This window comes from Terrapene carolina, unplaced genomic scaffold (genome assembly GCF_002925995.2).
Source record: "Terrapene carolina triunguis isolate 2854851 unplaced genomic scaffold, T_m_triunguis-2.0 Scaffold84, whole genome shotgun sequence".
Lineage (NCBI taxonomy): Eukaryota > Metazoa > Chordata > Testudines > Emydidae > Terrapene > Terrapene triunguis.
In genome coordinates this window covers 36378517-36404028 of record NW_020664435.1, presented here as the reverse complement: position 1 = coordinate 36404028, position 25512 = coordinate 36378517, and the positions used below count along the sequence as shown (strand labels likewise).

The 25512-nt window shown below is 42.7% G+C and overlaps 1 protein-coding gene across 1 annotated transcript in view; it reads left to right on the top strand.

Annotated features, from left to right (window-relative positions):
* Positions 1-25512, top strand: part of CUBN (cubilin) — a 212563-nt gene that overhangs the window by 141078 nt on the left and 45973 nt on the right. Inside the window, exons 42-54 of the mRNA XM_026649328.1 lie at positions 1060-1250; positions 1550-1733; positions 6061-6235; positions 8244-8422; positions 10720-10929; positions 11239-11379; positions 12255-12436; positions 13716-13887; positions 14961-15167; positions 17889-18038; positions 18678-18799; positions 20925-21150; positions 22704-22891. Coding sequence (XP_026505113.1) covers positions 1060-1250; positions 1550-1733; positions 6061-6235; positions 8244-8422; positions 10720-10929; positions 11239-11379; positions 12255-12436; positions 13716-13887; positions 14961-15167; positions 17889-18038; positions 18678-18799; positions 20925-21150; positions 22704-22891 — 2327 coding nt within the window. The remainder of the gene's footprint in view (positions 1-1059; positions 1251-1549; positions 1734-6060; positions 6236-8243; positions 8423-10719; positions 10930-11238; positions 11380-12254; positions 12437-13715; positions 13888-14960; positions 15168-17888; positions 18039-18677; positions 18800-20924; positions 21151-22703; positions 22892-25512) is intronic.

Below are 25512 nucleotides of genomic sequence, written 5' to 3'. Positions count from 1 at the left end.
TTTAATCTGCCTTGCCGCTGAAAGCTGAATAAGGAAGGAAGTAGTTATAGCCTACATTTTTAGCATAGCTACTTGACATAACTGTCAGCAATCTATCCAAGTAATTGCATGAAGCATCTGTTCACGTATTCCAAAAACACATGTTCTTAAGGTAAACTTTGTCCCTTGTCCAGAGTTCTGCTGTTACAAAACACTCCTCAGATCTGAAATTCACCTTTGTCCTGAAAAACAAATATTGTAGCCTGGAAAATGTACAAGTGCATGAAGAAATATTACAACAGTTAAGAATTGTGGTTAAGAATTGCAAAATATACTCAGAAAATGTGAAGGCTGGTGCTAGCTAAAAAACAAACTGCAATTGTTGAGAGATGGGGAAGTGGAGAATGAAAGGGAAGGGAACCGCCAACTTGGAGATGCAAATAAATGAATCCAAGCACACACACAAAATAGATACAGGGCCAGGTCCTTGGACCCTTTTAAGGCCCCACAAGGACAAAGATGCCTCATGGCAGCAGTTGAGGATTCTCCTTTCATATGGAAATCCTCTGCTGCAGCCAGATGCTTGTGAGCAGTTCTGACCGCCCCACTCCCCAAACACACAGACTGCTGTAGAGTGCATTCCAAGGGGGGCAGGAGCAGGGAGGGGCATGTCAGGGTCTTGAGTGGACAGCCTTGAGGTTGCTCCAACTTACAACCTGTGCTGGGGGCCAGTTTAGTGTACAGCAGCCCCCAGGATTGGTGCTGAGAGGAACGCATGAGGAAAGGTGGCATAAAGACACCTATGCCTCCCTTCCCCACATGCATCAAGCACAGTGCATTACTCATTTGTCTGCCATACTAAAAAGCCAGGTTTGTTTGTTGTGTGTCAGTATACAACCTGGACAGTCTACTAGCAGACTTGCATGTCGCCTGGAAGTGGGCAGATTATTCAGGATGTTCACTAATGCACATCCCACACAGCTGTTCAGCATTTGGCTTAACAATCACATTGATTTTGAAGACATTTTTGTAATAATTTAAGATGACTTTTTCTTCCCTATCTCATTTCCCTTCATTCAGGTTGTGGTGGCTATTTGCATGCCAACAGGGGAGTGATCACATCCCCCAACTATCCTCAGGCCTATGCTTCCAATCTCAATTGTTCCTGGCATGTATTGGTTACCAGTGGGTTTGTTGTTGTTGTCCATTTTGAACAACCCTTCGAAGTTCAGAGCGAGGATGCTTCTTGCAGCCATGGGGACTATGTGGAGGTGAGCTGATCAGCTGTGGGTGTTGTCACTTGGTTTCCAGAAACAGGATATACTGGCCCATGACTATGGCTCCTATATGTTGTGGTGTTATTAACAACAGGAAAGTGAAAAAAATATCATTTAGAATTGTCTTGCTATCTTTCAAAGCTTTATTTAGAGATGCTGATTTACTGGTACAGTAAATTAAAGGGGAAAATGCTTTTTTCAAGATTGTTGTTTGGGTTTGTTCTTATATCTGCTAGAGCATTCCTTAAGTTTTATAGCTGTATGCTTGAACAACCTTAACAATTTCCTTCTAGCTTAAAAATGGACTGGATGACTCTGCCCCGCCTTTGGGGACCATTGGAAGGAATGGGCGGTTTTGTGGTAGCAGCTCTTTTTCTACCATGTACACTACAGACAATCAGCTGTTTGTCCACTTCATTTCTGACAGCAGTCATGCGGGCCATGGGTTCAAACTGAAGTATGAGGCTAAGAGTCTGGGTGAGTGTCAAAATCCAACACAAGTTCTGAAAATTAGTAGAAAAAAAACCCTTAAAATTTGTTCTTTCAGAAGCATGGTTCTTATAATAAGTGACTTAATCTGAAGAGACAAGGTGGGTGAGGTAATATCTTTTATTGGACCCACGTCTGTTGGTGAGAGAGACAAGCTTTCGAATCACACAGAGCTCTTCTTCAGGTCTGGGGAAGGTGCTCCAGTGTCAAAGCAAAATGCAAGTTAAACGGATTGTTTAGCATAAGTAGTTAGCACATAGTGTAAGCGAGCATTTAAGGCAGAGTGGCCCGCTAACACCTCTGCAGTGATAGGACAAGAAGAGGGGGGTTAGTGGATTCAATTGCTGTAATAAGCCATAAATCCATTGTCTCTGTTCAGTCCATGATTTTTAGTATCTAGCCAAGTAATGAATTTAAGCTCTTTATGTTAAACCATCTGTTCCACCTTGCATTTTGCTGTGACACTTGGAGCACCTTTCCCAGACCTGAAGAAGAGCTCTGTATGGCTTGAAAGCTTGTCTGTCTAACTAACAGAAGTTGGTTCAATAAATGATATTACCTCACCCACCTTGTCTTTCTAATATCCTGGGACCAACACAGCTACAACTGCACTTAGCATGGAGAGACTGTAATCTGATTAAAAAACAAATATCGGCAAAAATGCCTTCTGTGTAAATTATTTGAAATGCCCACTGCATAAGCTCACCTTAACTGATCACTCTTGTTAGAGTGTGTATGGTAAAACCCATTGTTTCATGTTCTCTGTGTGTGTACATATATATATTCCTACTGTATTTTCCACTGCATGCATCCGATGAATTGGGCTGTAGCCCACGAAAGCTTATGCTCAAATAAATTTGTTAGTCTCTAAGGTGCCACAAGTACTCCTGTTCTCACTGCATAAGCGTTCCACATATTTGTAAGGGACCAGGGTGTAGGTTGTCTGGCCTAGCAATCACAGCTGGGCTGGAGTCCACATGTCAAGGACAATAGTCAGTGAGCAGGGGTTGGAGGAATCGCTAGAACCGGGTTCAATAAGCAAGAGTCAGGGTCAAAGTCAGGCTGGGGTTGGAGACCGGAGATCAGAGGTAGCACCAGGCTAGAATCAGGAGGTCAGAGTCAAGCTGGGATCAGAGTCCTGAGATCAAGAGACAAGGTGAGGTGTGGAGTCACAACAGGCCCAAAGTCTTTGTTGTTGCCCAGACAACTTCCTGGGCTACCTTCCAGGGTTAAATAGGGTGATGGCCAATCAGAGGGCCACAGTTAGGGTTGTTACCTAGCCAGTATTTGATCGACCTGGCCAGTTTTTTTATGTATTTGCCAGTTGCCAGAAAAATAATTTAATTTGCCAGGTTTTTTTACATGGGTCTAAAGATTTGCATTGTTATCACAATGCACTGGGATATCTAATGTTAAAAGTTTCTGTGTCCAGCTAAAGATGCTGCAGTGTTACCCCTTATGCAGTTTAAGTAAGAAAATGATGTTATCAATGTTATCCATACGTGTTATCTGTCTAGATAAGTGGCCGTTGAAGTGGGGGGAGAGTTGCAGAGTTGCCTTGTGGCTGGGGGCTGAGGTTGCAGCAGGCTTGCCTTATGGGACGGTGGGTGCTGGGGTTTTTTTGCATTTCAAAGGTGGTAACCCCAGCTGCAGGGTACTGTCACTCTGGCTTCTTTGGCTAGTACTGCCTGTGGTGCCTATCCTCCACACTGCTCCTTGGCTTGCATGGCCTCCTGGTTGCACTGTGGGAACATCAGCTGTCCCAGGCTCAGCAGACCTGGGTTCTAATCCTGACATTGTGTTAATAAAACACTTTTCATTAGTAGTATCGCTAGTTTCCCTGGCGGTTGGGTTGAAGCTATCTCTCACCTGCATCTGGGAAACGGGGGAAGTTGGACACAGGTTAGCAGGAGACTTCAACAGTTAACATGGGGAAGGAAGGCAAATTAGAATCTTGCCTCTGCCTGCTACATACTGCAAATAGCGAGTTACAGCAGAAATGAGTGTGACCCAGTGCATTGGCAGAAATGATAACATTCCATAAAAGTTTCCTCCTCAGCTGAGAAAATAACACCCCCTGCAGGAACTGGCATTTTTGAAAGAATGAAGAGGTGGCAGGCCACATCCTCAGCTGGTATAAATCAGGGGCCTGGCACCTTCAGCTGTTCCCAAAGTATTTCAGGCAAACACATGTCTTAGGACATTTGGAGCTCTCATTTAAATGATGTTGATTAAACAGAACTAAGGTAACCTACTAGCATGCTCACTCGCTCTCAAGTTTGTAACTCCTCTTTTTCTATCTACTCCTTCCATTGGAAATTCTACGGTAGGATCTAAGCATATACATATATATTTCTAGAGCTTCACTTTAGAGACCTGGATTGAATCACTGTATTCATTAGCATTACTAAAATGTATTTTAATCATAAAGTTGTTAGCTGCTTGTAGTGAGGCAACAACTCAGCGCCTCCTGCTGGTCATCTGGGAATTAGCTCTTTTCCAGCATACGGAGCGCCCTGTGCAGGCTGGTGTCTCGCCTGCCACCAGCCCTGTGTCCCTCCCAGACCCCAGTGCCCTTTACCTCAGGGTTCTGCCCCAGCAGTACCCCCACTCTCTGGGTCTCCCCTCCCAGGGGAACCCCCACCCTCTACACCCACCTTGCCTCAGTGGCTACTGCCAATCGTCATCTAGCCCCCTCTCACTGGGGCAAATTGCAGTCTGTCATGGCCACTCATCATTGGCAAGGGGGTTGGACTAGCTGCCCCTGCCTAACCCCAGGCTGCAGCCTCTGCAACCCCAGTACCTGTTTTGGCCTCTTATCAAGGCCCGCAGCCTGGGGATTTGCCAGCCTGGAGCTCCCCAGCTCCTCTGGCCTTTCCCCAGCCCTGCTGTGTTCTCTGTACCCTGAGCTCTCAGGCAGCGAGGTCTTTCCCTCTTTACCACTAGAGAGACTGCTCCAGCTTCCGGCTCACAACCCTCTTATCAGGGCCATCTGGGCCCTAATTGAGCTGGCCATAGCTGTGGCTGCCAGGGCCGGCTTTAGGCCGATTCCCCTGATTCCCCTGAATCGGGCCCCACGCCCTAAAGAAGAGCGCCTAACTTAGGCGCCTTTTTAATTTTTACTTACCCGGCGGCGCTCCGGGTCTTCGGCAGCACTTCGGCAGCAGGTCCTTCACTCGCTCCGGGTTTTCGGCGGCACTTCGGCGGCGGGTCGTTCAGTGCTGCGGAAGACCCAGAGCGAAGACCCGGAGTGCCGCCGGGTGAGTCATCCCTACCGGGGCCCTGTCGAAACTATTCAAATCGGGCCCCGCACTTCCTAAAGCCGTCCTTGGTGGCTGCTACTCCAGTCAGCCTAGCTTGGCTGTTTTAATTCCTGTTCTCCAGGAGTAGGGCAGCCGCCCCACTACACTGCTAAATAAAAGTATCTTAGTATGGCAAAGAAACTGAACAAATTCTTGAGTTTGCTTTGAATGTCATTTCTCACTGGATTTCATATTGTCTTGAGTTTTACATTTCAATTGTTTTGGAAAGTGAAAGTAAGTATGCTTCACAAAAAGCATCGAAAGATCCAATCCTTAACTTCAGTTTTCCAAATGTTAGGAATTCTTCAGAAATAAAGCATATAAGGTTTTCCTCTTCATGCTTATCTGAGTCTAGGATCACTGTGGGAGTAGAGTGTCAGTCAGTGCAGTCGTCAGGGGACCGTTGTATTAATTTTCATGGAATAAATGGGCTGTTGGTTAACAAGCAGGCCAGAAAATCTAGGTTTAAATGTGCTATAGTATTGCTCAACAGCAAAAATTAGAGTATATTTATTTGTGTAATGAATATAATCCATTGAAAAGAACCTGTGACTAAGTATATGGATGACTTACTTGTTTTGTATACAGTGTTGTTGTAGCCATGTTGGTCCCAGGATATTAGAGAGACAAGGTGGGTGAGGTGATACCTTTTATCGGACCAACTTCTGTTGGTGAGAGAGACACAAATTTTTGAGCTACGCACAGGGCCGCCCAGAGGATTCAGAGGGCCTGGGGCAAAGCAATTTCGGGGGCCCCTTCCATAAAAAAAGTTGTGATACTATAGAATACTATATTCTCGTGGGGGCCCCTGTGGGGCCTGGGGCAAATTGCCCCACTTGCCCACCCATCTGGGCGGCCCTGGCTACCCAGAGCTCTTCTTCTTCAGCGCAGACCTGAAGAAGAGCTCTGTGTAGCTCGAAAGCTTTTCTCTCTCACCAGCAGAAGTTGGTCCTTGTTTGTTTTGAACATCTCACACATTTTCTTTAACCTGTTCTTAAACTTCTCTTTCCCAGCCTGTGGAGGGAATATCTATATCAGTGATTCCAGTCCCAGTGGATATGCATCTTCCCCCAACTATCCTAACAACTATCCACAGCATGCTGACTGTGTCTGGACCATAACAGCTCCGAATGGAGGGGCAGTGGAGCTGCAGTTTGAAGATCAGTTTTACATTGAACCCTCACCCAAGTATATAGCTACATTTATTTTGCATACATTTTCTGAGGCACTCCATTTTCATTTTTCTTTCCCTATTACCATATCAGTATGTTCCCTAATTCCTCAATAGAATTTATTCCAAAATTTACAATTAGGATGTTTTGGAGACTTTTGAGAGAGGTGCCTGGACCCTCTACATTGCCAGTGTACATCCCTGGCCTTTTTAATATTTGACAGAAATCAAAAATAAGATATACAGCAAAAAAGTAACGGGGATGGAGGAAGCTCAAATGGCAGGAGGATCTGTTCTGTAAATTCTATGCCCTGTGCTCCCTTCCTACTCAGATTGGTGGCCAGTGGGCACAGACTGATTGGCCACGGCTATAAAATGCCCACAGCACACTAGGGGGTTTGTACCACTATATCCACTCATTTGGTCTGTGCTCTCTGCATGCCAGAAGATATATAGGGCCAGATCCTCATTTGCTAATCAGCTGAAGTCCACTTCAGTGGAGTTATACCAGTTGACACCATAACGGTTCCAGGCAACTTAACCTGTATTTTCCCTCCAGCAAGGTTCATTCTCAGGCTTCCGACTCCCCAGCCATCACCTCTCTTGGGCGGAGACACGTGTCTGTCTCCCTCCTCAGTGGGGTATTTCCAGTCTGCAAAATTCCATGCCTACACCATGAATTCCCCAGCAAGACAGACTGCCTTAGCAGGCTTGCTTTGCCTTCCTTCCTCAGAGGCTATAAACAGCATAATTGTCCACAGTTATCACAGCTCTTTCTAATCAAGCAAATTTATTCTTAAGGTAAAAGCATCACAGAGAAAAACAATAAAAGAACTTACACTGATGCTAATTAGCTCACCAGAGATCAACCCTGACTCCAATAAGGGCTCTGGTAGGCAAACAGTCCTTCAAACCCCACCAAGGGGTTTTCCTGCAGCTACAATTTCAGAGCCACTTAGGCTCAGAACCAGCACACCATAAATATGTGATCATCTCCTTTATACAGTTTGGGTTTTGATCCTTAGAGACTGTGAATAGGCAATCAGTCAGACAGTGGGTTTCTCCTCAAGGAATAGCTTCAAAAGATTGGATCCAGAGGTGGGGAATTTGCATTCCCTTTCCCTAGGTATTTCCTAGGAAACCCACTTAACTTTAAAAGTTCATCTTGTTTCAAATAGTACTTTGAAGCTCATTGCACTTCCCAGCCAGGGTTTATATCAGTTGGGTCTCCTCCCTAGAGATGTGACATACAATCCCACAAAAAATGCATTTTAATACAATGAACTCCTAAAATACTTAAACTGAATTCAGTCAGGCTTAACTTAATTCAGTAGGGTTTGTCCAGGATATTGCAGGAATCTGCCCTATCTGTCACATACACTAGCAAAGAATCCACCCTGTAATAGTGCCAGGTTCAGAAAAGCTGGTGCAGGTATGTGGACTCCACAAATGCCTCCACCCGCCTATGCCCCCCTTCCAGGACAGCTGGGTGAGGCTGGTAGGTGATTATACAGCACCCCACAAGTGAAGCTGTCTTGTATTTTGAAGAAGTTGTTGGCTCTTACACACCCACATAATGGGATGCACACTTATTTGGATTGATGAACCCCTATAGATAGCTTTGATCAGTCCCACTGCCACTCTTTATTTCAGTAGTCACTGAAGATGTTGAACAGGGAATGTGTTTTTAAATAATCATTTAAAGGTTAAATATTTCAAAAAAATGTTGCACATTAAACAGTGTCAATATTTAAAGCCTTTTTATTACTGTTAATAGCCATGTCACAGGATTCACATCAGCTACTATCAGAGCTTGCTGTGGTATTGTGACCTATTTAGTATTTCTGGCACTATAATTGATTCAAGCCCTATCATTGTCTGTGAATTTGTCTGACTCTATCACTGTGCCTTTTTCCTAGTCACACCACATCTAAAATGTCATTGCTCGAAGGTTTCAGGTATTTGCTGAAATGTCATAAATGGATTGTTGCTGCAAATTTAATAGAAAACTTCCTCCTATTTTAGTTGTGCCTTCAGTTACCTTGAATTACGTGATGGAGCTGACTTCAGTGCACCAGTGCTTGCCAAGCTGTGTGGAAGTTCTCTGCCAGGCATTCAAAGGTCTTCAGGAGCTGTCATGTATATGAGGTTTAGGTCTGACAACAGTGCCACACATATTGGATTCAACGCCAAGTACTCAAGAGGTAATGCTAGCAGTTATTCCATTTATTGCATTTTCACTGATCTGTGGCAATAAAAGGAACAGAAAAGATTTAGGACCCAAGTCCTGCAGTTTTAATTCAATAAGGATTGGGCCCTAAATTATTCAAAATAGATTGATTGACAGAACCTTTTGTCTCTTTCCATTATTCTATACCATCGATTCATGTAATCAGAATCATCACATCAATTAATGCTAATATATTATTTCCCTAGTGATAGGTAGGAATCATAGCAAAATATGAAAGTCCTTGTAGAATTGCTGCAGTGGAAACGGGGATTGGGCAGTTTGATAAGCCTAATAGTCAAACTGCAGCAATCTAAGGGACAACACCAAAAGGGCCAGAAGGAGTAAGTGGCTGTAGCACCCGTGGCCAGAGGCCCATGATATAAACAGTGATGTATGACAAATTACATGCCAGGTGCACCTTGGTCAGCAAATGGCTGCAAATGAGGTTAGATGTGTAAAGTCAGGTCATTTGATTCGGTATTCAGCGTTCAAATAGAGTGTAATTTGTATGACAAGGGGGTTGAAGAGGTATGTATTGCAAGAAGAGCAACTAACAGCAGGTAGTTGTGAGGTAAAGTAGGGGTGCCCTGATGCCAGTGTCATAACTGATTACATTAACAGTGCCGGGAGGCAAACAAAGAAGTAGCAAAAGCAACAGAGCGCTGATAATCTCAGCATGGGGTTGAGTGATGGAATGGGGATGGGATGAGATGAGGAGTCAATGTTTGCCAGCCAGAAAATGAAATAATTCATTAAGAAACCATTTTTTATTTTCTAGCTGCTAAGGCAGGGTTAGTAACACGCAACAAAGAGTTAACAGTAAAATAAAGCCCTTGGGTCAGATTCAACGGCAATGTAAAATGATGTCAGTTTTCAGTGATGCCACTAACCTTCAGAGAAAAGTGTTTGCTTATTATATTGGTCTCATCTGGGAGCATTCAAAACTAGGACTGGGGGGCTGTTTCTTCTTCATATTTCTTGGTAGCAAAGAACTGGAATTTATTGTTTTAAGCAAGATTTTATTGATTATGTTTTGATCTCAAATATAAAAAACAAATTATATATATATATATAGGGGAGTGGAGATTGGGCCCACTGTATGAAAATATTGACATCACATATTAAGAGAGAATTTGTATCTGGTCAAAAAGAATCCCAGTGGAATATATTGGTTTTTCCAGTGCATCCTGTATGTCTGCCAATTAGATAACAGACTTTTCAAGGCAGTTGCTGTATTTCTCTTTATGTCCTGTGCAGTGGTGATAATATTGATGGCTCTTAACAAATGACTTATTCCAACATGATTAACAGGTAGTTATTAATCATGTTGGAATAAGTCATTTGTTAAAAGCCATCAATATTATCACCATTACACAGGACATAAAGAGAAATATAGTGCTGCCTCTAAAAGTCTGTTATTTAATTGGCAAACATACAGGATGCACTGGAAAAGCCAATATATTCCACTGGGAATAATTTATTATTTGTTCTTAACATTATTATTATGAACTCACATTTTGTGTTTATCACAGAAAAAGTGAAATTTCAAGAGACACGAGTGAAAAGAGGGTGGTGGCTTTGTGAAATGGGAAGTCAGGCCATGCATAGCAGCAGCACAGGGAAAGGCATGGAAATGAGAATCAAAAGCAGTAGGAAACAAACACAAAGCATGTAATTCTGCTTTTACACTGCGACACAGAAGACAAAACCAACAAACAGACTATGAATATTACTACATAGTTAAATCTAGAGAGGAATCTGACCCATGGCTCCAAATCCAAACCATCACCCAAATCTTAAAAATCTGGATCCAAATTTAGCAAATGACATTTAGCTTTATAATGGTCCAACACAAAATCCATGATCAAAACACTGCCAGACTGAGATATTTGAAATCTGGATCCAAAGGACCTGATTCTCATTTACACTGCCAGAGTGGAAAGAGACTTCAAAGTAAATGAGAATCAAGCCCCAAATCTGTAACTTGAGTTTATGTCTGGCTGAGGTAATGAGGTATCAGTGAGAGGTAAGACAAAGAGAAAACAAACAACATCCACAGTAGGTGTAAGTATTTGTGGAAGGAAAACAAACCAGGACTGGTGGAGTTAAAAGGAGAGATTAGGAGATTTAGAATCTGGAGGACAATCCCCACTATGGTTGTGTCGAACTACTTGGCAATGTGCCGTTAAAGTCTTGTGGGAGAGGCAGCTCAATTCCATGAGGTGCTGTTCTAGGGTGAGAGGATCACTAGAAATGTGGTTCTCTTTGCAGCTACATGTGGTGGAACGGTGACAGGACAAAATGGTGTCATCGAAAGTGTAGGATTTCCTGAGCTGCACTATCAAGACAACTTGTTGTGTGAATGGTTACTCCAGGGACCTACCGGCCATTATCTCACAATTAGCCTAGAAGGACTAGATGTTCAGGACTCCCCTGAGTGTGCAAATGACTTTGTGGAGATCCGCGAGTACAATGCTTCAGGTCAGTAGACTGTTTCAGTGATTCTCTTCCCTGCTCTCATCCCAGCAGCAAGCCTCAAAGGAGACTACTAAAAACACTTGCTGCTGAAAGAACCACATGCAGTACAGGTGCCTTCCTTATTGCCAACGTAGTTACATTAGTTATTGAAGTAAAGCAAAGGAAACAAAAACCCTTCCAATTGTTTCCCAAGATTGCTTTATTTCTTTAAACCTACCTAATGGTTTAAACTCAGTGGTGCTACTTGAATAGAAATTTGAATAAAAATCATCCTGATAATAAAACTTATCTGTCTGTCTTTGACTTGCCTAGGGAATTTATTGGGCAGATACTGTGGTACTACTATCCCTGATGCAATGGATACTTCTGACAGTTTTGCTTATGTCAAGTTCTTCACTGATGGATCTATCAACGCCCCAGGATTCAGACTGCGCTTTGATGCTAGTATTGAAGGTTAGAGTTGTAAAGTAGCAATTTACCATAAGCAAGGCAGCATACACAGCTAACCACATTTTCCATCTTCATCAGAGTGCAATTGTTTTGTTTTGTTTTCAAATCATTTGTTCTTACAGCAGTGTATATTTGTCCTTTAAATCTGACTTATGTATGGTTGTAGCTCTTTGATCCTTGGCTATCCTGCCCGGGTGAAAGTTAGAGCAACAGACGACCTGTGCTATCTTCCACCAGCACAGGAGGGAAAGCAAATTTCCCACCCAAGTCCTTTGTAAGGCTCTTTCATCAGGGCCCAATTTATTGTTTATAAAAAAGGATGTAAACACCACAAAATAAAACAACTCAATTGCTGCTCACAATCCCCAGAGGCTTTTCTCTGCCTCATGCAGCCAGTGGACAGGAGAACACACCCTTCCCTTGTGTGACCTGCCTGGACCCAGCTTCCTGTTCTGCACGAACCCGGCCTGGCCATGTGATCCCTTTCCAGACTGCTGCTTTAGCCTGTCACAGTGAGCTACTCAGATCTCTTGACGTCATAGCCCCATGGTGGTTCAGGAAGGCAGTCATCTGGAATGAGCATTTAAGGGAAGCAAATGTTAATTCTTGATTCACATTAGTTACTATGGTCAATTATCATTCATATTTTAACAAATATTTAATGGCACATTTGAGTGGATCTACCAGAAATATTAAACTTCTCTACCATTGTGACCAACACATGGAAGGGTATAGCATAGCAAATCAAAATTTCGAGCAGTCAAGAGCTTTTTTTCTTATATAAGTTCCATGGTTTTGCTTTAATCTTTTACCTCCAGAAAGTATTTAGTATCCACTGATTTTCTGCAAGAGCTTTCCTAACATTTGTTCTGTTCCAGAGTGTGGTGGAGACCTTAATGCGCCTGTTGGGACATTTACTTCCCCCAACTATCCCAACATGTACCCACACAATCGAGTGTGTGAATGGAGGATCACCGTCCCGGAAGGACGACGGATCACACTAACTATTAATGATATGAAAACCGAAGCCTACCAGAGGTGCAGCTTAGATTATGTGGCTGTAAGTGTGAATGAATACAGGGAAAGCACATTCATGTGCTTTAATTTACTTGTACAATATTACCAGAGTGGTACTGTTGAAATTGCGTGTATATTTGTATATCTGTTTCTAAGACAAATTATAACCCACCCCAAAAGAATGGGAGTGGCGACAGAGGAAGAAAGAAATTAACTCTCTAAGGTACAGATTCAGGAAGGTACTTAAGGTCATGTGTAACTTTAAGCATGTGACTAGTCCCACTGAAGCCAATGGAACTACTCATGTGTGTAGTTACTTGTGTACTTAAGTGTTTGCAGGATCAGAGCCTTATTTACCAAATCAAACAAAATGTGATTAGACTCTGAGTAAATTCAGAAAGCACACTAAAGTATTTAAGTCTGAAACAGAATCCAGTTGTCATTTATTATTTTTACAGCACCCACAAATACACTTGTACTTTACAATACAGAGAGAAATGATCCCTGCAGAAAAGTTCCCTACAGCTGGTGAAGCATCTACTGCCCTGTGTGCTGAGTAGGGACAGAGCCAAGACTCTGTCCACCTGCTCCCTGCCCACCTGTGTGATGAGGCCAGTAGCAACTGGCCTCCATCCATCACGTGGCTATCCTCCATGCCCTTACTCCCCTGCTTTAGACAAGTCACGCGCACTGTCCCTTTATCAGCTAATGAAGTAATGAACTCTGAAAGGAACAGCCTTCCTGCATCCCTGTGTGTCGATAACTCTCTACCTCATTCTAAATCTCAGCTGACAACATCTTTTCTCCCTCTCCTGTACCTCTGAAATTACAGGAGAAGGAGAAGGAGATTAACTCCGCAGTTATATTATTTCACTCCCAGTGTCTTGGGATGCACTCTGCATGAAAGAAGCCATACCAAAAAAACAGCTGTATCATCAAAAACTAAATGTTAGAGCTGATCAAAAGTTTTCCATAAAATTTCTTTAAGTGGCTTTTTGACAAAATTGATATTTTTCGCAAAAAAGTCCCTTTTCATTGAAAATTTCCAAAGTTTTGTTAAAAAAAAAAATTGAAATTTTTTTTTTTTTTTTTTTACTTTTGGACAAAGCATCAAAAACATTCACCGAATTTTTTAGGAGAAAACAAAAAATTTTAATTCAGGACCTGACCCACTAGAGTCAATGCGAGTTTGTTTCATAGACTTCACTAGGTTTTGGAACAGCCCTTTATGGAGGGATTTCAGTGAGTCTTGTGCAAAGCACATTTAAACTCTGAAGAAGATGTTTGGTTTGAGCCTCTAAGAATGCATTTTTAACCAACAGGTTTACAATGGCCTCAGACAAAATTCTCCCAGACTAGCCAAACTGTGTGGTGATGTAAATCCAGGCACTCAAGTGAAATCCTCAGGAAACACAATGAAAGTCATTTTGGTCACTGATATCTCTGTTTCAGCGAGAGGCTTTAGTGTTTCCTATTCTTCTAGTGAAGATGCAGGTAATGCAGATTTTTAAATTAACCTTATATGAAGTATCTTTGGCAAGCCATTTTGTAGCTAGTGCATGGCAAAAAAAGCATTGCAAAAATATGACACCTGTAACAAATACATGTTCTTTTTCTGTGTCCCATATCTTGAAAATGGCTGGGCTGAAAAACCTCAAATTTGGTCAACTTTGGCAATCACCCATTTTACATAAGTAGAAAGCACCTTTTATTTAGATTTTTGGGGTTGTGGGTATGTGCGCACACATGTAAATCAAGCCTAAAATGGAAAGGACAGCTTTCACTCCGGAGCACGCAGTGTTTTGCAGTGAGAACTGCATACACGTCTCTTGCTTCTGAGGATGGGCTAGACGGTGATTTTTGCACTTAGCCTGGGATAAGGGGAGTGCAGCCGCTCCTCCCCAGGAGGCTTTGTGACACAGAGTCAGAATGCCTTCTGTGCTCCCCCATTGCTCAGGAGGCCTGGTAATTTAGTGCAACTCTTGCAAGCCAGCTTCATTGGCTAATGTATGCAGGTGGGGATGGAGCTAACGTGCCACCCACTATTGCACACAAGAGATGGGGCAGCTGGCAGAGCATTGCCTGTTAGGGCTCAGGCTTTTGGAATGTGCTTCCCCCCCTACGTGCGTAACAGGATGAATGAGCTGATCTTCAGAGCATGCTGCAAGGCCCATCTTCTCTTCCTTGCCCGTAAGGAGTTGGGCGATAGGTAAGGCTGGGTAGCGGTGGAGTGGAGCTGTGGTAGGGATGTTGTCAGGAGGTTAATTAATTGTTGTTATATTTATTTTGTTCCTGGGATATTTGATTTGCTCTTGGGGTAACTTCTGGGTCTGTTTCTTTACACGTGTGTTTTTAAATGGTTGTCAAGAGCACCAAGGAGGTTGGGCAGGCACTCTCTCGTTGCAGAGTAGTAGCATCTACATAAAGAAGGAAATGAAGCTGGACCTAATTCTGTTCTCAGTAACACCACTATTGATATCAATGTGCAGGAGTAAATGAAAGCAAGATTTGTCTTGGTGCACCACAATTATTATTATTTTCAAATAAGCAGTGTCTTGGTTCTGCAGTTTGTGGTTGGACCCGCATGGAAGCTGAAGGAGGGAATTTCACTTCACCAGGTTATGACAGTATCAGAAATTACACAAACAACTTGAACTGTGAGTGGACCATCAAGAATCCATACCACTACAATTCATCCACTTACATCTCCTTTGAGGATTTCCACTTGGAACACCACCAAGACTGTCAGTTTGACTACCTAGAATTACGAGTAGGTACGTAAGGTCAATTGAAACAGAAGAGTGAATTAAGCATATTAATACATCAGTTGCTTTAGTGGCAACTGTGTCATGTTAAGTGCACTGGATGGCAATTCTCCAAAATTTAAAAGGTGTTTAATATGGCACTCTGTGATAAAATATAGGCTGAACAACATAACGGCAGAGATGTTTACTGGATTAATGCACTACATCTATATATATTTGAACACCACTGCCCTACCTCAGTTATGCTCATGTAACTCTACCAAAATCAATGGAGTTAAACCGGTGTAAAACTGGAGGAATACAGCTTGATATGCATTTCTTTAATATATTAATGTGTATTGGGAAGTTCCTCTTTTCGTGCATTCTCTGGTATCTTGCATTGTAAGGCACTGGGAAAGCACCATGCCTCTTTCTTTTAATATTAAAAATAGCTCAACTAATGTCGACTGTAGTATGCAAGCACCAGATGTCTTCTGCCTTCACAGGCCATATCAGTGACCCCCAGAGAGAAGGACTCTGATTACAAGAAAATTGTTTTTGAGAGGGGGTATCTTTGAGGGTAGATATCTGTTACATCTTAATTGTTTTAAATATCAGCACCTGGATGTGTAGGTGTAAACTTGTCTTCTCGCCTTAATCCTAAAAAAAAATTTCTGGTCCGAGATATAGACTAGAAAGTAAAGAAAGAGAAATACTAAAGTAAATCTCTATTCTCCCACCTCTTTTCACTCCTCGTGCGCTCAGGCTCTGATACCAAAGTGCTTAAGTAGAGAAAGTCTATTTCCCCGGGAAAGAAAAAGAAGCAAACAGCCTTGTGTTATTCAATATTGCTCACTTTGGCCAGACTAATGGATTTTCAGTTTACACAAGACTGGCCTCATGACAAAGACAGGCTGTTGTAATTCAGCTGCATATGCTGACGGTTAGCATTTAGTGAGCAGTGAGATTCTAATGGGGCAAAAAGTCACTAAATTCTAGTGGATTTTCCTTGAACAGTGACACAAGAACAGGCGTGAATTTGGGAAAAGATCCTGTTTGGTAGCAGAGAGATGGGAGACACTGACTCAAGAGGAGAGTGTGGGATTATTTTCCTGGAATTATCTATAGTACATATGTTTTTATGTTGGTTTTTTTAAAGGTAGAAAATTAAGCATATGCTACTTGATACTCACAGGCAAATGTGTTTACTCCAAATAATCAAAACAAATATTTCATTTCAAGCTTCCTGGGTGAGGTTTAATATTGTTTTAAATGATCAGCTACATGAGAATATTTCACTAGTCTAATTTCATATCCAATCTTTTGAATGAGCATTCTTTGCTTTTCTGTCGCAGATCCTGGACTTTATTATTCAATCTACACCTTTTTTCAGTTTGAGTCAAGTTCAGTCAAATAGATGGCTAGTGTCCCATTCTCTGTCAAGAAAGCTATGCAGATTCATATATATATATATATTAGTGTATAATACTGGAAAAGACAGGTTGCACAGATTTGCTGTGTAATTTACATTAAATGTCAGTTTATTATACATCACTTTTCCTCCACAGATCTCAAGGCACTTTACAAAGTTGGCTAAGTGCCATTATCCCTGTATTAGATAGGGAGATTGAGTGACTTGGTCCAAGTCACACCAAGTACCAATGGTAGGGCCTGGAATAAAACCCAGATGTTTCAACTTCTAGTCCTGTGCCATCAGTGCTGGGCCATGCTGTCTCTCCTTTTGCAGGCTATGATTTGATTATGAATAAAGCCATAAATCTGTAGGCCGCTATTGTTAGAGAAGTAGATTTAGGAAGACAGTGCTTGGACATTTTGACAAACACTATTATAAAATGCCTCACTCTTGTCCCTCTCTCTCATTAAGAGCATTTATCTATTTATATAACACTAAAAATAAAATACAAATCAAACCAGCAAAGATGGAATAAAAGTTTGTAGAAACATATGCAGATGATTAAAAGTTACAAGAAATACATCTACCAATGTCATTCTTTGTTCTATAGAGAAGTCTTCAGCTAACAGAGCACATGTTGTGTAATTTTACACAGTGTTTTGAAGAGGAGTGCTGCAGATATCTTTGGGGGTGCCTGGTTTTGATCTAGGAGTGACTGTTTATGAATAGGGACACCCACACGTTTCTGAAACTAGACAGATCGTATCATCTAAACTGAAAATTCCCATTGAATTTAACAGGCATTCCATGAATAGAAGAATCAAGGGACATAACTATAGATAGCTTAGCTAGTCCATCCTTTCCCATCCTTCTAGCCATATGACTTTGCAATGCTATGGACCAGTCTGTGAGTGAGCACGCTCAGGTTCCATTGGTCAGACTAGACATAGACCTCAAAAGGGCAGAGGAAAAGACTAAAATGACTAACACAGAGCAAGCCATAGACTCTGCTCATTCAATTCAATTCAATTCAATTCAATTCAATTCAAAAGGATAAATACTACAGCTTCTATAATTGTTCCCTGGCTCGAGTGGTCCAAATGCCACTATAAAACTCTAAAGCTCTGCAAAAATTTAAACATATAGAATAATTAGTCTTCCTTTAATGTGTACTATATCCTTTTGTGTGTGTTACAATACAAAAAAACCCTTTTATGCTGTTTCTCCCCCCTTCTCTCCCATTTGTTTCACACAAATTAATTTAACTTACTACAGATATTTTAGGATTGATTGAGTTAGCTGTAAAATTGGCAAACTGGCATGTGTTTTTTACTCAGGGGATGCTGATGGAGAGCTGATATCCAGACTCTGTGGCCAGGCACCACCTTCAGTGCCTCTAGTCATAGCAGCTCCTCAGATCTGGGTGCACTTTAGAAGTGATGAGCGTGTGGAAGATAGAGGATTCTATGCCAGTTACACATTTGAAGGTAAGTTCTATGAAAAGCTATTTTCCCTGACTGTGGCAAGTCCAGTAAATGCTGCTAGTCATGCTGATCACACTGGAATGAGGTCTGCCCTCGAACAAGCCCACAACAGAGAGCTCGTTGAGTTTCTGTTCAAGCTGAACACGTTCTCAGCTGAGCTTTCACACACACTGTCCTCTGCCTTATCTCTGTTCCTTGAGCTGTGTTTGAGTGTTGTGCAGTGCTAGTGAGGGGCAGGACAACGCTCAGAACACATGGAGACTCCGTTTACTGACCAATGCATGCTACTCTTTTTGTCAATGCTGAATTTGACCGTGGATATTCATCTGGACCCATCAGCAGCACTACATTAACAGTGCTGTTAAAGTGGAAGTTGTGGTTTTAAGTATCAATTTCCAAAGCTTTTATAGGGCTTTATTAAGTATCAAAATAAATGTGAAGTTTCACGTTCATTGAAGCTTCTTATGTACTACACTGCCAACATGTTTTTAACGCTTGAATTTTCTAAACCAGGTTGATTATCATCACCCATCTGAATTCAATTTAAATAGTTTTTCAGCTTGAAATATTACCGATATCGTTGTTGTTTGTTCAGAGCATGCAGTTTCTCAAATATCCAATAACGGTATTGTTTTATTGCAGCTTGTGGTGGTATACAGACTGCTGAAAGTGGGGTCATCTCAAGTCCTAACTACCCAGATCCTTATAACAATTTAAATCACTGTTCTTGGTTGTTGGAGGCCCCGCGAGGTCAAACTATTACTGTGAGTAACACTAAACGCATGCTATAGAAAAGAGTGAATGCACTTAATGTACTTCATGAGTCTGTAGGAAAAGAGATTTTTTAATGGTTTAAAAGTCTGAAAAATATGAAATATTAAAGAATGAAAATGTCACCATCAACAATATCCAAGGAAGGGGCAAAATATGCAATAGAGATAAAACAACCTGCTTCTGTAGATCATAGTCTATTTTTAAAAAAGTTGAAGAAGGAATCTTCTAATGGTTCTTGTCCTCAGATAGACACCACACGTCACTCACTCTTCCTCCCATAAAATAAATCATCTACTGTGTACACATAAGCAACTAGAGTAGCTGCTTTAAACAGATGCATAGTGATAAGCCTCTGCCTTCAGGAGGACAAGTCTGAGGATGAAAGTCCGTGCTGCACCTCCAGGAGGAACAGAACAGAAGGTGCAGCCCTGTAGAAGAGTGGGACTTTAAGTCACATTGGTGTCCCTAAGACTGTGGCCAGCTCTGGAGGCCAGAGTGGTCCCTGACATAAACTACAACAGCCAGGTTCTGCCCTAATTTCCAGGAGCTTCCCTCCCAAGGGCTACCAATGGGCTGCTTTGCAACAGCCGAGAATCCCTGTAGCACTCTACATTATGGCCCTTACCCTCATGCCCCGGCACCAAGGCTTGTGAGGGGACCAGATTAGGGTCCCCTAGACTGCTACCCTATGCTGTGCTTGCACTGTAGCATTCTCCTGACCCCTGGGTAACAGGTCCAGCCAGTGACATGTAGGGTTCAGTCAGCGGGCAGAGTCCCTCCCTGAGCCTTAAAGTGCTGTTCTGAAACAGCTTTGTGAAACAACGTTCTGCACTTATTGTCACTCAGTGATTCCCAGATCCAGCTTTCACAGTTTATGTGTAAAAAGACATGTCTTCTAACTGCAGGCTCAGCAGACTTACCCTGCACTCTATCCATCTAAGCTGCACTCTATCTGTCACTGTACAGGTATTTACAGTGTTTTAGGGGATATGAGGGCATCTGAGGTCAACAAATCTGTATTTAATCAATGCAGATTAAATTAGTACTATTCCGAATCAGCTGAAAATAAGGTTTTATTATAAGTGGAGCTGGTAGTGACTCTTGTCGTGAAGGTTTCCCAGCACTATCCACTATAAACCATCATTTTCAATTCTTATACTTTCCAAATACTAATTGTTTGGACTGGAATTTTCCATGCTTGCTCTTTGCCTCAGGCTGAATTTTTGGGGAAATTAGACCAGAGGGATAATTACATAGCCTTTTGCTAAACTTTTCCATACAGATCCCTGGCAATAATACCACATTGGAAGAGGGCCAGGTACTCATTAGTGCAGATCAATAATGAAGAACAGCACTAATAAATCTGCGAGCCTGTGTGATCAGCTGTTTGAAATCTTTGAGCTGAAAATCCCACCTATGTGCATATTACCCTTGCACCCCACATTGGGGTCAGCAGTTCACTGCCCACATCCTTCCTGTCTGACACATCCATCTGACACTCTCATTTGATAGTCTTGCAGCAGCTTCTCTCAAGTTTAAAATAAAATAGAGTCATTTTCACTAATTGTTTATTATTGTGACCAAAAATAAAAAGATGGGGAACATGGACTTTTTTCCTAAATAGCTGGTTAATATTTTATCACAGCTGAATCGAAACTAAGATTTCATTGTCTCAGTCCCTGATTCAGGAAAGCAATTCAGCATGTGCTTAAGTCCATCCCTTTTCAGGAAAACACTTAAGCATGTTTTAAGCACATTCTTAAGTCCCATTGACTTCAATTCTAGATCTGTCCTTTTTCTCCTCTCTCTTAATTATGATCATTATGATTAAGATATAGAAACTCCAGCTCAGTACCAACAACAAAGTACCGGAGTCAAGTTGTCAAACAGTTTAGCATGTTATCAGTCTGTCAAATCATTGTGCTGGAACTGTTAGAGAACCTGGATAGATCTGTTTTGATGCATCCTGCAAGTACAGCTGGTTTCAGGTTCTGAATGTTTATTTTCTGTTCATTCCCTGGCACCAGCCACTGTCAGAAGACAGGATCCTGGGCTAGATGGATCATTGGTCTGTCCCAGTATGGCCATTCTTATGTCATTCTTGTTTGTCTATAGCTTACTTTTACAGCCTTTGATGTTGAAATGCACTCAAACTGTCGCTGGGACTCAGTCACTGTTCTGAATGGTGGCTCTCCTGGTTCTCCTATAATCGGACAGTATTGTGGAACTACATCTCCTGGGGCCATTCAGTCAGGTTCCAACAAGCTAGTGGTGATCTTTAACTCAGACCATTCAGTGCAAGGAGGCGGGTTTTATGCAACATGGACCGCAGAATCTTTAGGTAAGAGGAAAATAATCACTGTCTCATTTGTATACACATAATAATACTTAGCACTTGCATAGCACTCTTCATCCATAGATACAATACATTTACTATCGCAACCTCTTTAAATAAAATTGTGCTGGAAAACATAAAAAATAGTATATAAAATGTTGCCACCTAACTGAGATGAGTCTGCACTGAAATGGCTAAGTGTTAAAACATTAACTCTGACCTAACAAACTGATATCAAATTTGGATTCATATCCTACTTTCTGATGGCAATCACTGATGGCTGATATCCTGTATGAAAGGGGATCTTGTTCATTTTACTCACTGTAGTAGTGTCTAATGTCAGAGATTGCAAGACATTTCCTTTCTGTGACAATATTCATTTCACAACCTTTTGGTTTAAATATTAAACACTAAAGTTACAGTCATGGAACCAGAATAAAATCAGGATCAAACTAGAGATATGGGGTACAATTTTAAAAAGCTCCTGACTGACATACGAGCCTAAATCTCACTGACTTTCAATGAGAATTAGGGCTTGTCTACATGAACATTAAAGTCGCGGCAAGTTTGGGTGTGAATCTACCCTGCACTAGCCTGCCACTAGCGCTGTCTGTGAGGACATTGTTGATGCACACTAACAGTTTGTTAGTGCACTTCTGTCTACTCAAGGAGACAAAAGTAGAATGTTATAAAGTTTTAGATTGCTCTCTCTCTTCTCTTTACTATAGAGTTTCTGAAATTATTTTGAACCCATAGCTTTAATAAATTATTATTGGAAGCAAAAATATGTTTCAAATTATGTCAACCACATATCAGAATGTGAGCTTCCCTAGAACCATGACTATTCTTCTTTATAAATGAATCACTTAGCATTTATTTTTAAACATGCTGGGCAAAATTCTGTGCTGATTTAACTCCTCCTGCAATTCCACTAAAGTCAGTGGGACTGGCTGAGCTGGAAGGGAAATCAGAATTTTGCCGCAGGTGAACAGATGCAGTTTGAGTAGGATTCACATGTACAGCTGTGCTGTTTAAGTTTTGTAAAGTAAAATGCTGAGGGATCTAGTAATGGGATGAGGTTTCACCTCTAGGATTGATTTGAATGGCTGTGAAAGGAGGAGTGCTTTAGTCCAGTGATGGAATGGAGGAGCCTTGCAGAGGCCTTGTTACAGTACAGATTTGATCTTCTCACTTCTGTGTTCCATGTATGAGCAGTGGTCAGTTTTACTTCCCAGATACTTACAGGTGGAACAGAGCTGAGTTAGATGCATAGGGAAGCAAAGGACATGAGAGGAGGAGAAAGGAACAATGTGGTGAAAGAAGAGCCCTCTCCTGAGCATATCCACCCCCACCAGCAGGTAGTACTTCTTCTCTAGTAGCAGGAATAGCAATGGGGGTAAATGAATGATGGGTCTTTTCTTTCATGCTTCTGCAGCCATAGGCACAGGAAGCACCTGTGAGGGCAGCCACTCACCATCTTCAGGCCCAGCTGAATGCTGTGGGAGCATCAACACCTGAAACATTTTGACCAGCTCTCTTATCTATTTCTGTTTTCCTAGGATGTGGTGGAATCATTCATTCAGATAATGGTACAATCAAATCTCCCCACTGGCCTCAAAATTTCCCCATGAACATCAGATGCACATGGACAATCATTACTCACGAGAGCAAACACTTGGAGATGAGCTTTGATAACAACTTCCAGATCCCCGATAGTAATGGAGAGTGCCAGAGCAGTTATGTGAAGGTAACAGAGCACTGGTAGGAGATCTGTGGTTTGACAGTTTTCAGTGTTTAGTATTAATTACTAAAAACTACATTTGTACAATGGTATGATTGACATTTTAAATGCACAAAACCCTGGAAATTCAAAGTTGTGGTTCCCACAACAACATACTAGTAGAGAATCACAATTGATACTTTATAAATATACCTCGCTCTGTGTAAGATGTCAAGGTTGTCTTAATCCTCACTTATATTTTTTTCAATGGCAGCTTAGAGCAACTTGTTTTGAAGGCATTAGAGCAGAGTGGGACATGCTTTGAATTCTTTGTAGTTTAATTTTTTCTCAGGCATTTGGCAGATGTTCTGTGTTTTTGTACTCATTCTCTCCAGAGCCACAATACTCCCACTTGTAATAAAGGGCAAGCATAATTTGACATCATGTAGGATGCCTTGAGCAGCTCTACAGCCAATGGCTGAGAAGACCTAAATGACGTTAATTTTTTAAAGCCATAAAAAAATGGCAATTTTGTGTTCTGCCCCATTGAACCACAGCAGTAAATATGTCACTAATAAAGTTTTGTTTCATAAAAAGCAAGTCTTACTGCTGCCCAATGGAGGAGTCTGTTGATTAAAAATGGCCAAGCTGATCTGGACGACTATCCTGAGTATTGTTGTATGCAAAGCTTGTGTGGCATGGAAAAAACTATTTGAATGGCCAAGTTAGCCCCTGAGACCAAATGAACAAAAATTTCGGGTGCCCAGCCCATCAAGGGACCTGGTTATCAGAAAGGGCTGAGCACCCATCCTCTGACAATCAATGTATCCCAAATTGGGCACCCAAAAACCAAGGCACTCCAAATTATAATCACTTTGAAAACCTTGGCCTGGATGTGCACTGTTTATACTAATCCTGTAGGCATGGACGATTCGTGCCTCCCCATACTGGGAGAGTGGGGGGACAATCTAAAGGGGAGGACACATGACTGCCCCACGTGTCTCCTCTGCCCAGTCACCCCTGCACCCAGCCCGGGGCCGCCATGCTCTCCCTGTCCCATGTTACCTGCGGGGGGAGGGGAACTCTGTCCTTCTCCCACTGTACCTCCTCCCCGGCACATTTGGCCACTCTCCCTGGCAGCTGGGCCCAGGCAGGAAGCTGCTTCTCATACGGCTGAAGCTGGCTGCTCCGGGTCACTGCTCTGTGCAGCACAGCAGCTGCCTGCGAGAGCCAGGCTTGGGAGGTGGTGGGCTGCTCCCAGCCCAGGCCCAACTGTTGAGGACAGAGACCAAGCAACCTGGAAACATGCCTGGGGGGAGAAAGGACTCCGGCTTGCTCGGCCCTGGTCCCTGGCAGCTGGGTCTGGAGCGGGGGTGGCCCGCTGTTGCCCTCTCAGCCAGGCTGTCTCTCAGGCAACCGCCGCACTGCACAGAGCAGCAACCTTGAGCGGCCGGTGTGAGAAGTGTCTGGTCCTGTCCCTTCTGCTTCCCGCCCGGGCCCAGCTGCCCAGGACAGGGGCCGAGCGTGCCAGGGGGCAGGCACAGCAGGAGAAGGACAGAGCCCCCTCACTCCCCTCGGCAGGCCGGTCTGGGGGGACACTTGACCCCACATGTCCCCCTACGTGTCGCTTATGCATTCAAGGGCTCAATGTTGCAAACACCTAGGCACATGAATACCATTATTCACATGCCTAAGTATTTGTGTGGGATCAAACAGTACATGGCTAGTCCTTTGCTAAGATGGCTGTTTACATAGCCATGGCAGTTGCATGTGGCTGATCTCTTCTTCTTCTTCTATCTTGACTTCTTTCTAACATATGAAAGTCTTAATCAAATATTCTTTATTTTCCTTATTTTTTTACTAGACGAGTGGTAAGGAAAAATCCTGTAATCACATTGATTGGAGAAAAATCAGGCATGTTATTGAAATAGAAACCTTAGGAGATTTCAACACATTACATTTGAAATAGGAAGCTAATATTTTCTCATGTAAGCAAACAATATTTGGTTAATATCCTTGGGAAGGTACTGAAGTAAATAGAGTGAAATTCAGTAAGGACAACTGCAAAGTACTCCACTTAGCAAGGAACAATCAGTTGCACATATACAAAATGAGAAATGACTGCCTAGGAAGGAAACAGTGAAAAGGATATAGGGGTTATAGTAGATTAGGGTTACCATCCGTCCGGGTTTCCCCGGACATGTCCGGCTTTTGGGTCTTTAAATAGCCGTCCGGGGGGAATTTGTAAAAAGCTAAAAATGTCCGGGATTTCCCCCCGGATGGCTATTTAAAGACCCAAAAGCGGCTGACAGGGCAGCCGCGCCGGATTGAGCCGCTCACTTGGGGCTGCTCCGGCAGCAAAAGCCCCTCCCCCGCAGCTTCAGCACGCCGGTAGCAAAACGGGAGAAGGAGCTGTTTGTGCCGCTACAGCCCAGAAAGCCACCCCCCTGCCCATGGCAGCCGGCCCTGATTGGCCAGCCCCGCTCCCTCCCCCGCGCTGGGGGCGAGTCAAGAAACAGGGAGCAGGAGTGTTGGATGGGGTGGTGGTTCTGGGGGGACCTGTCAGGTGGCAGGGGTGTGGAGAGGGATTGGGGCAGTCAGGGGACAGGGAGCAGGGGGAGGGTTGGATGGGGTGGGGGTTCTGGGGG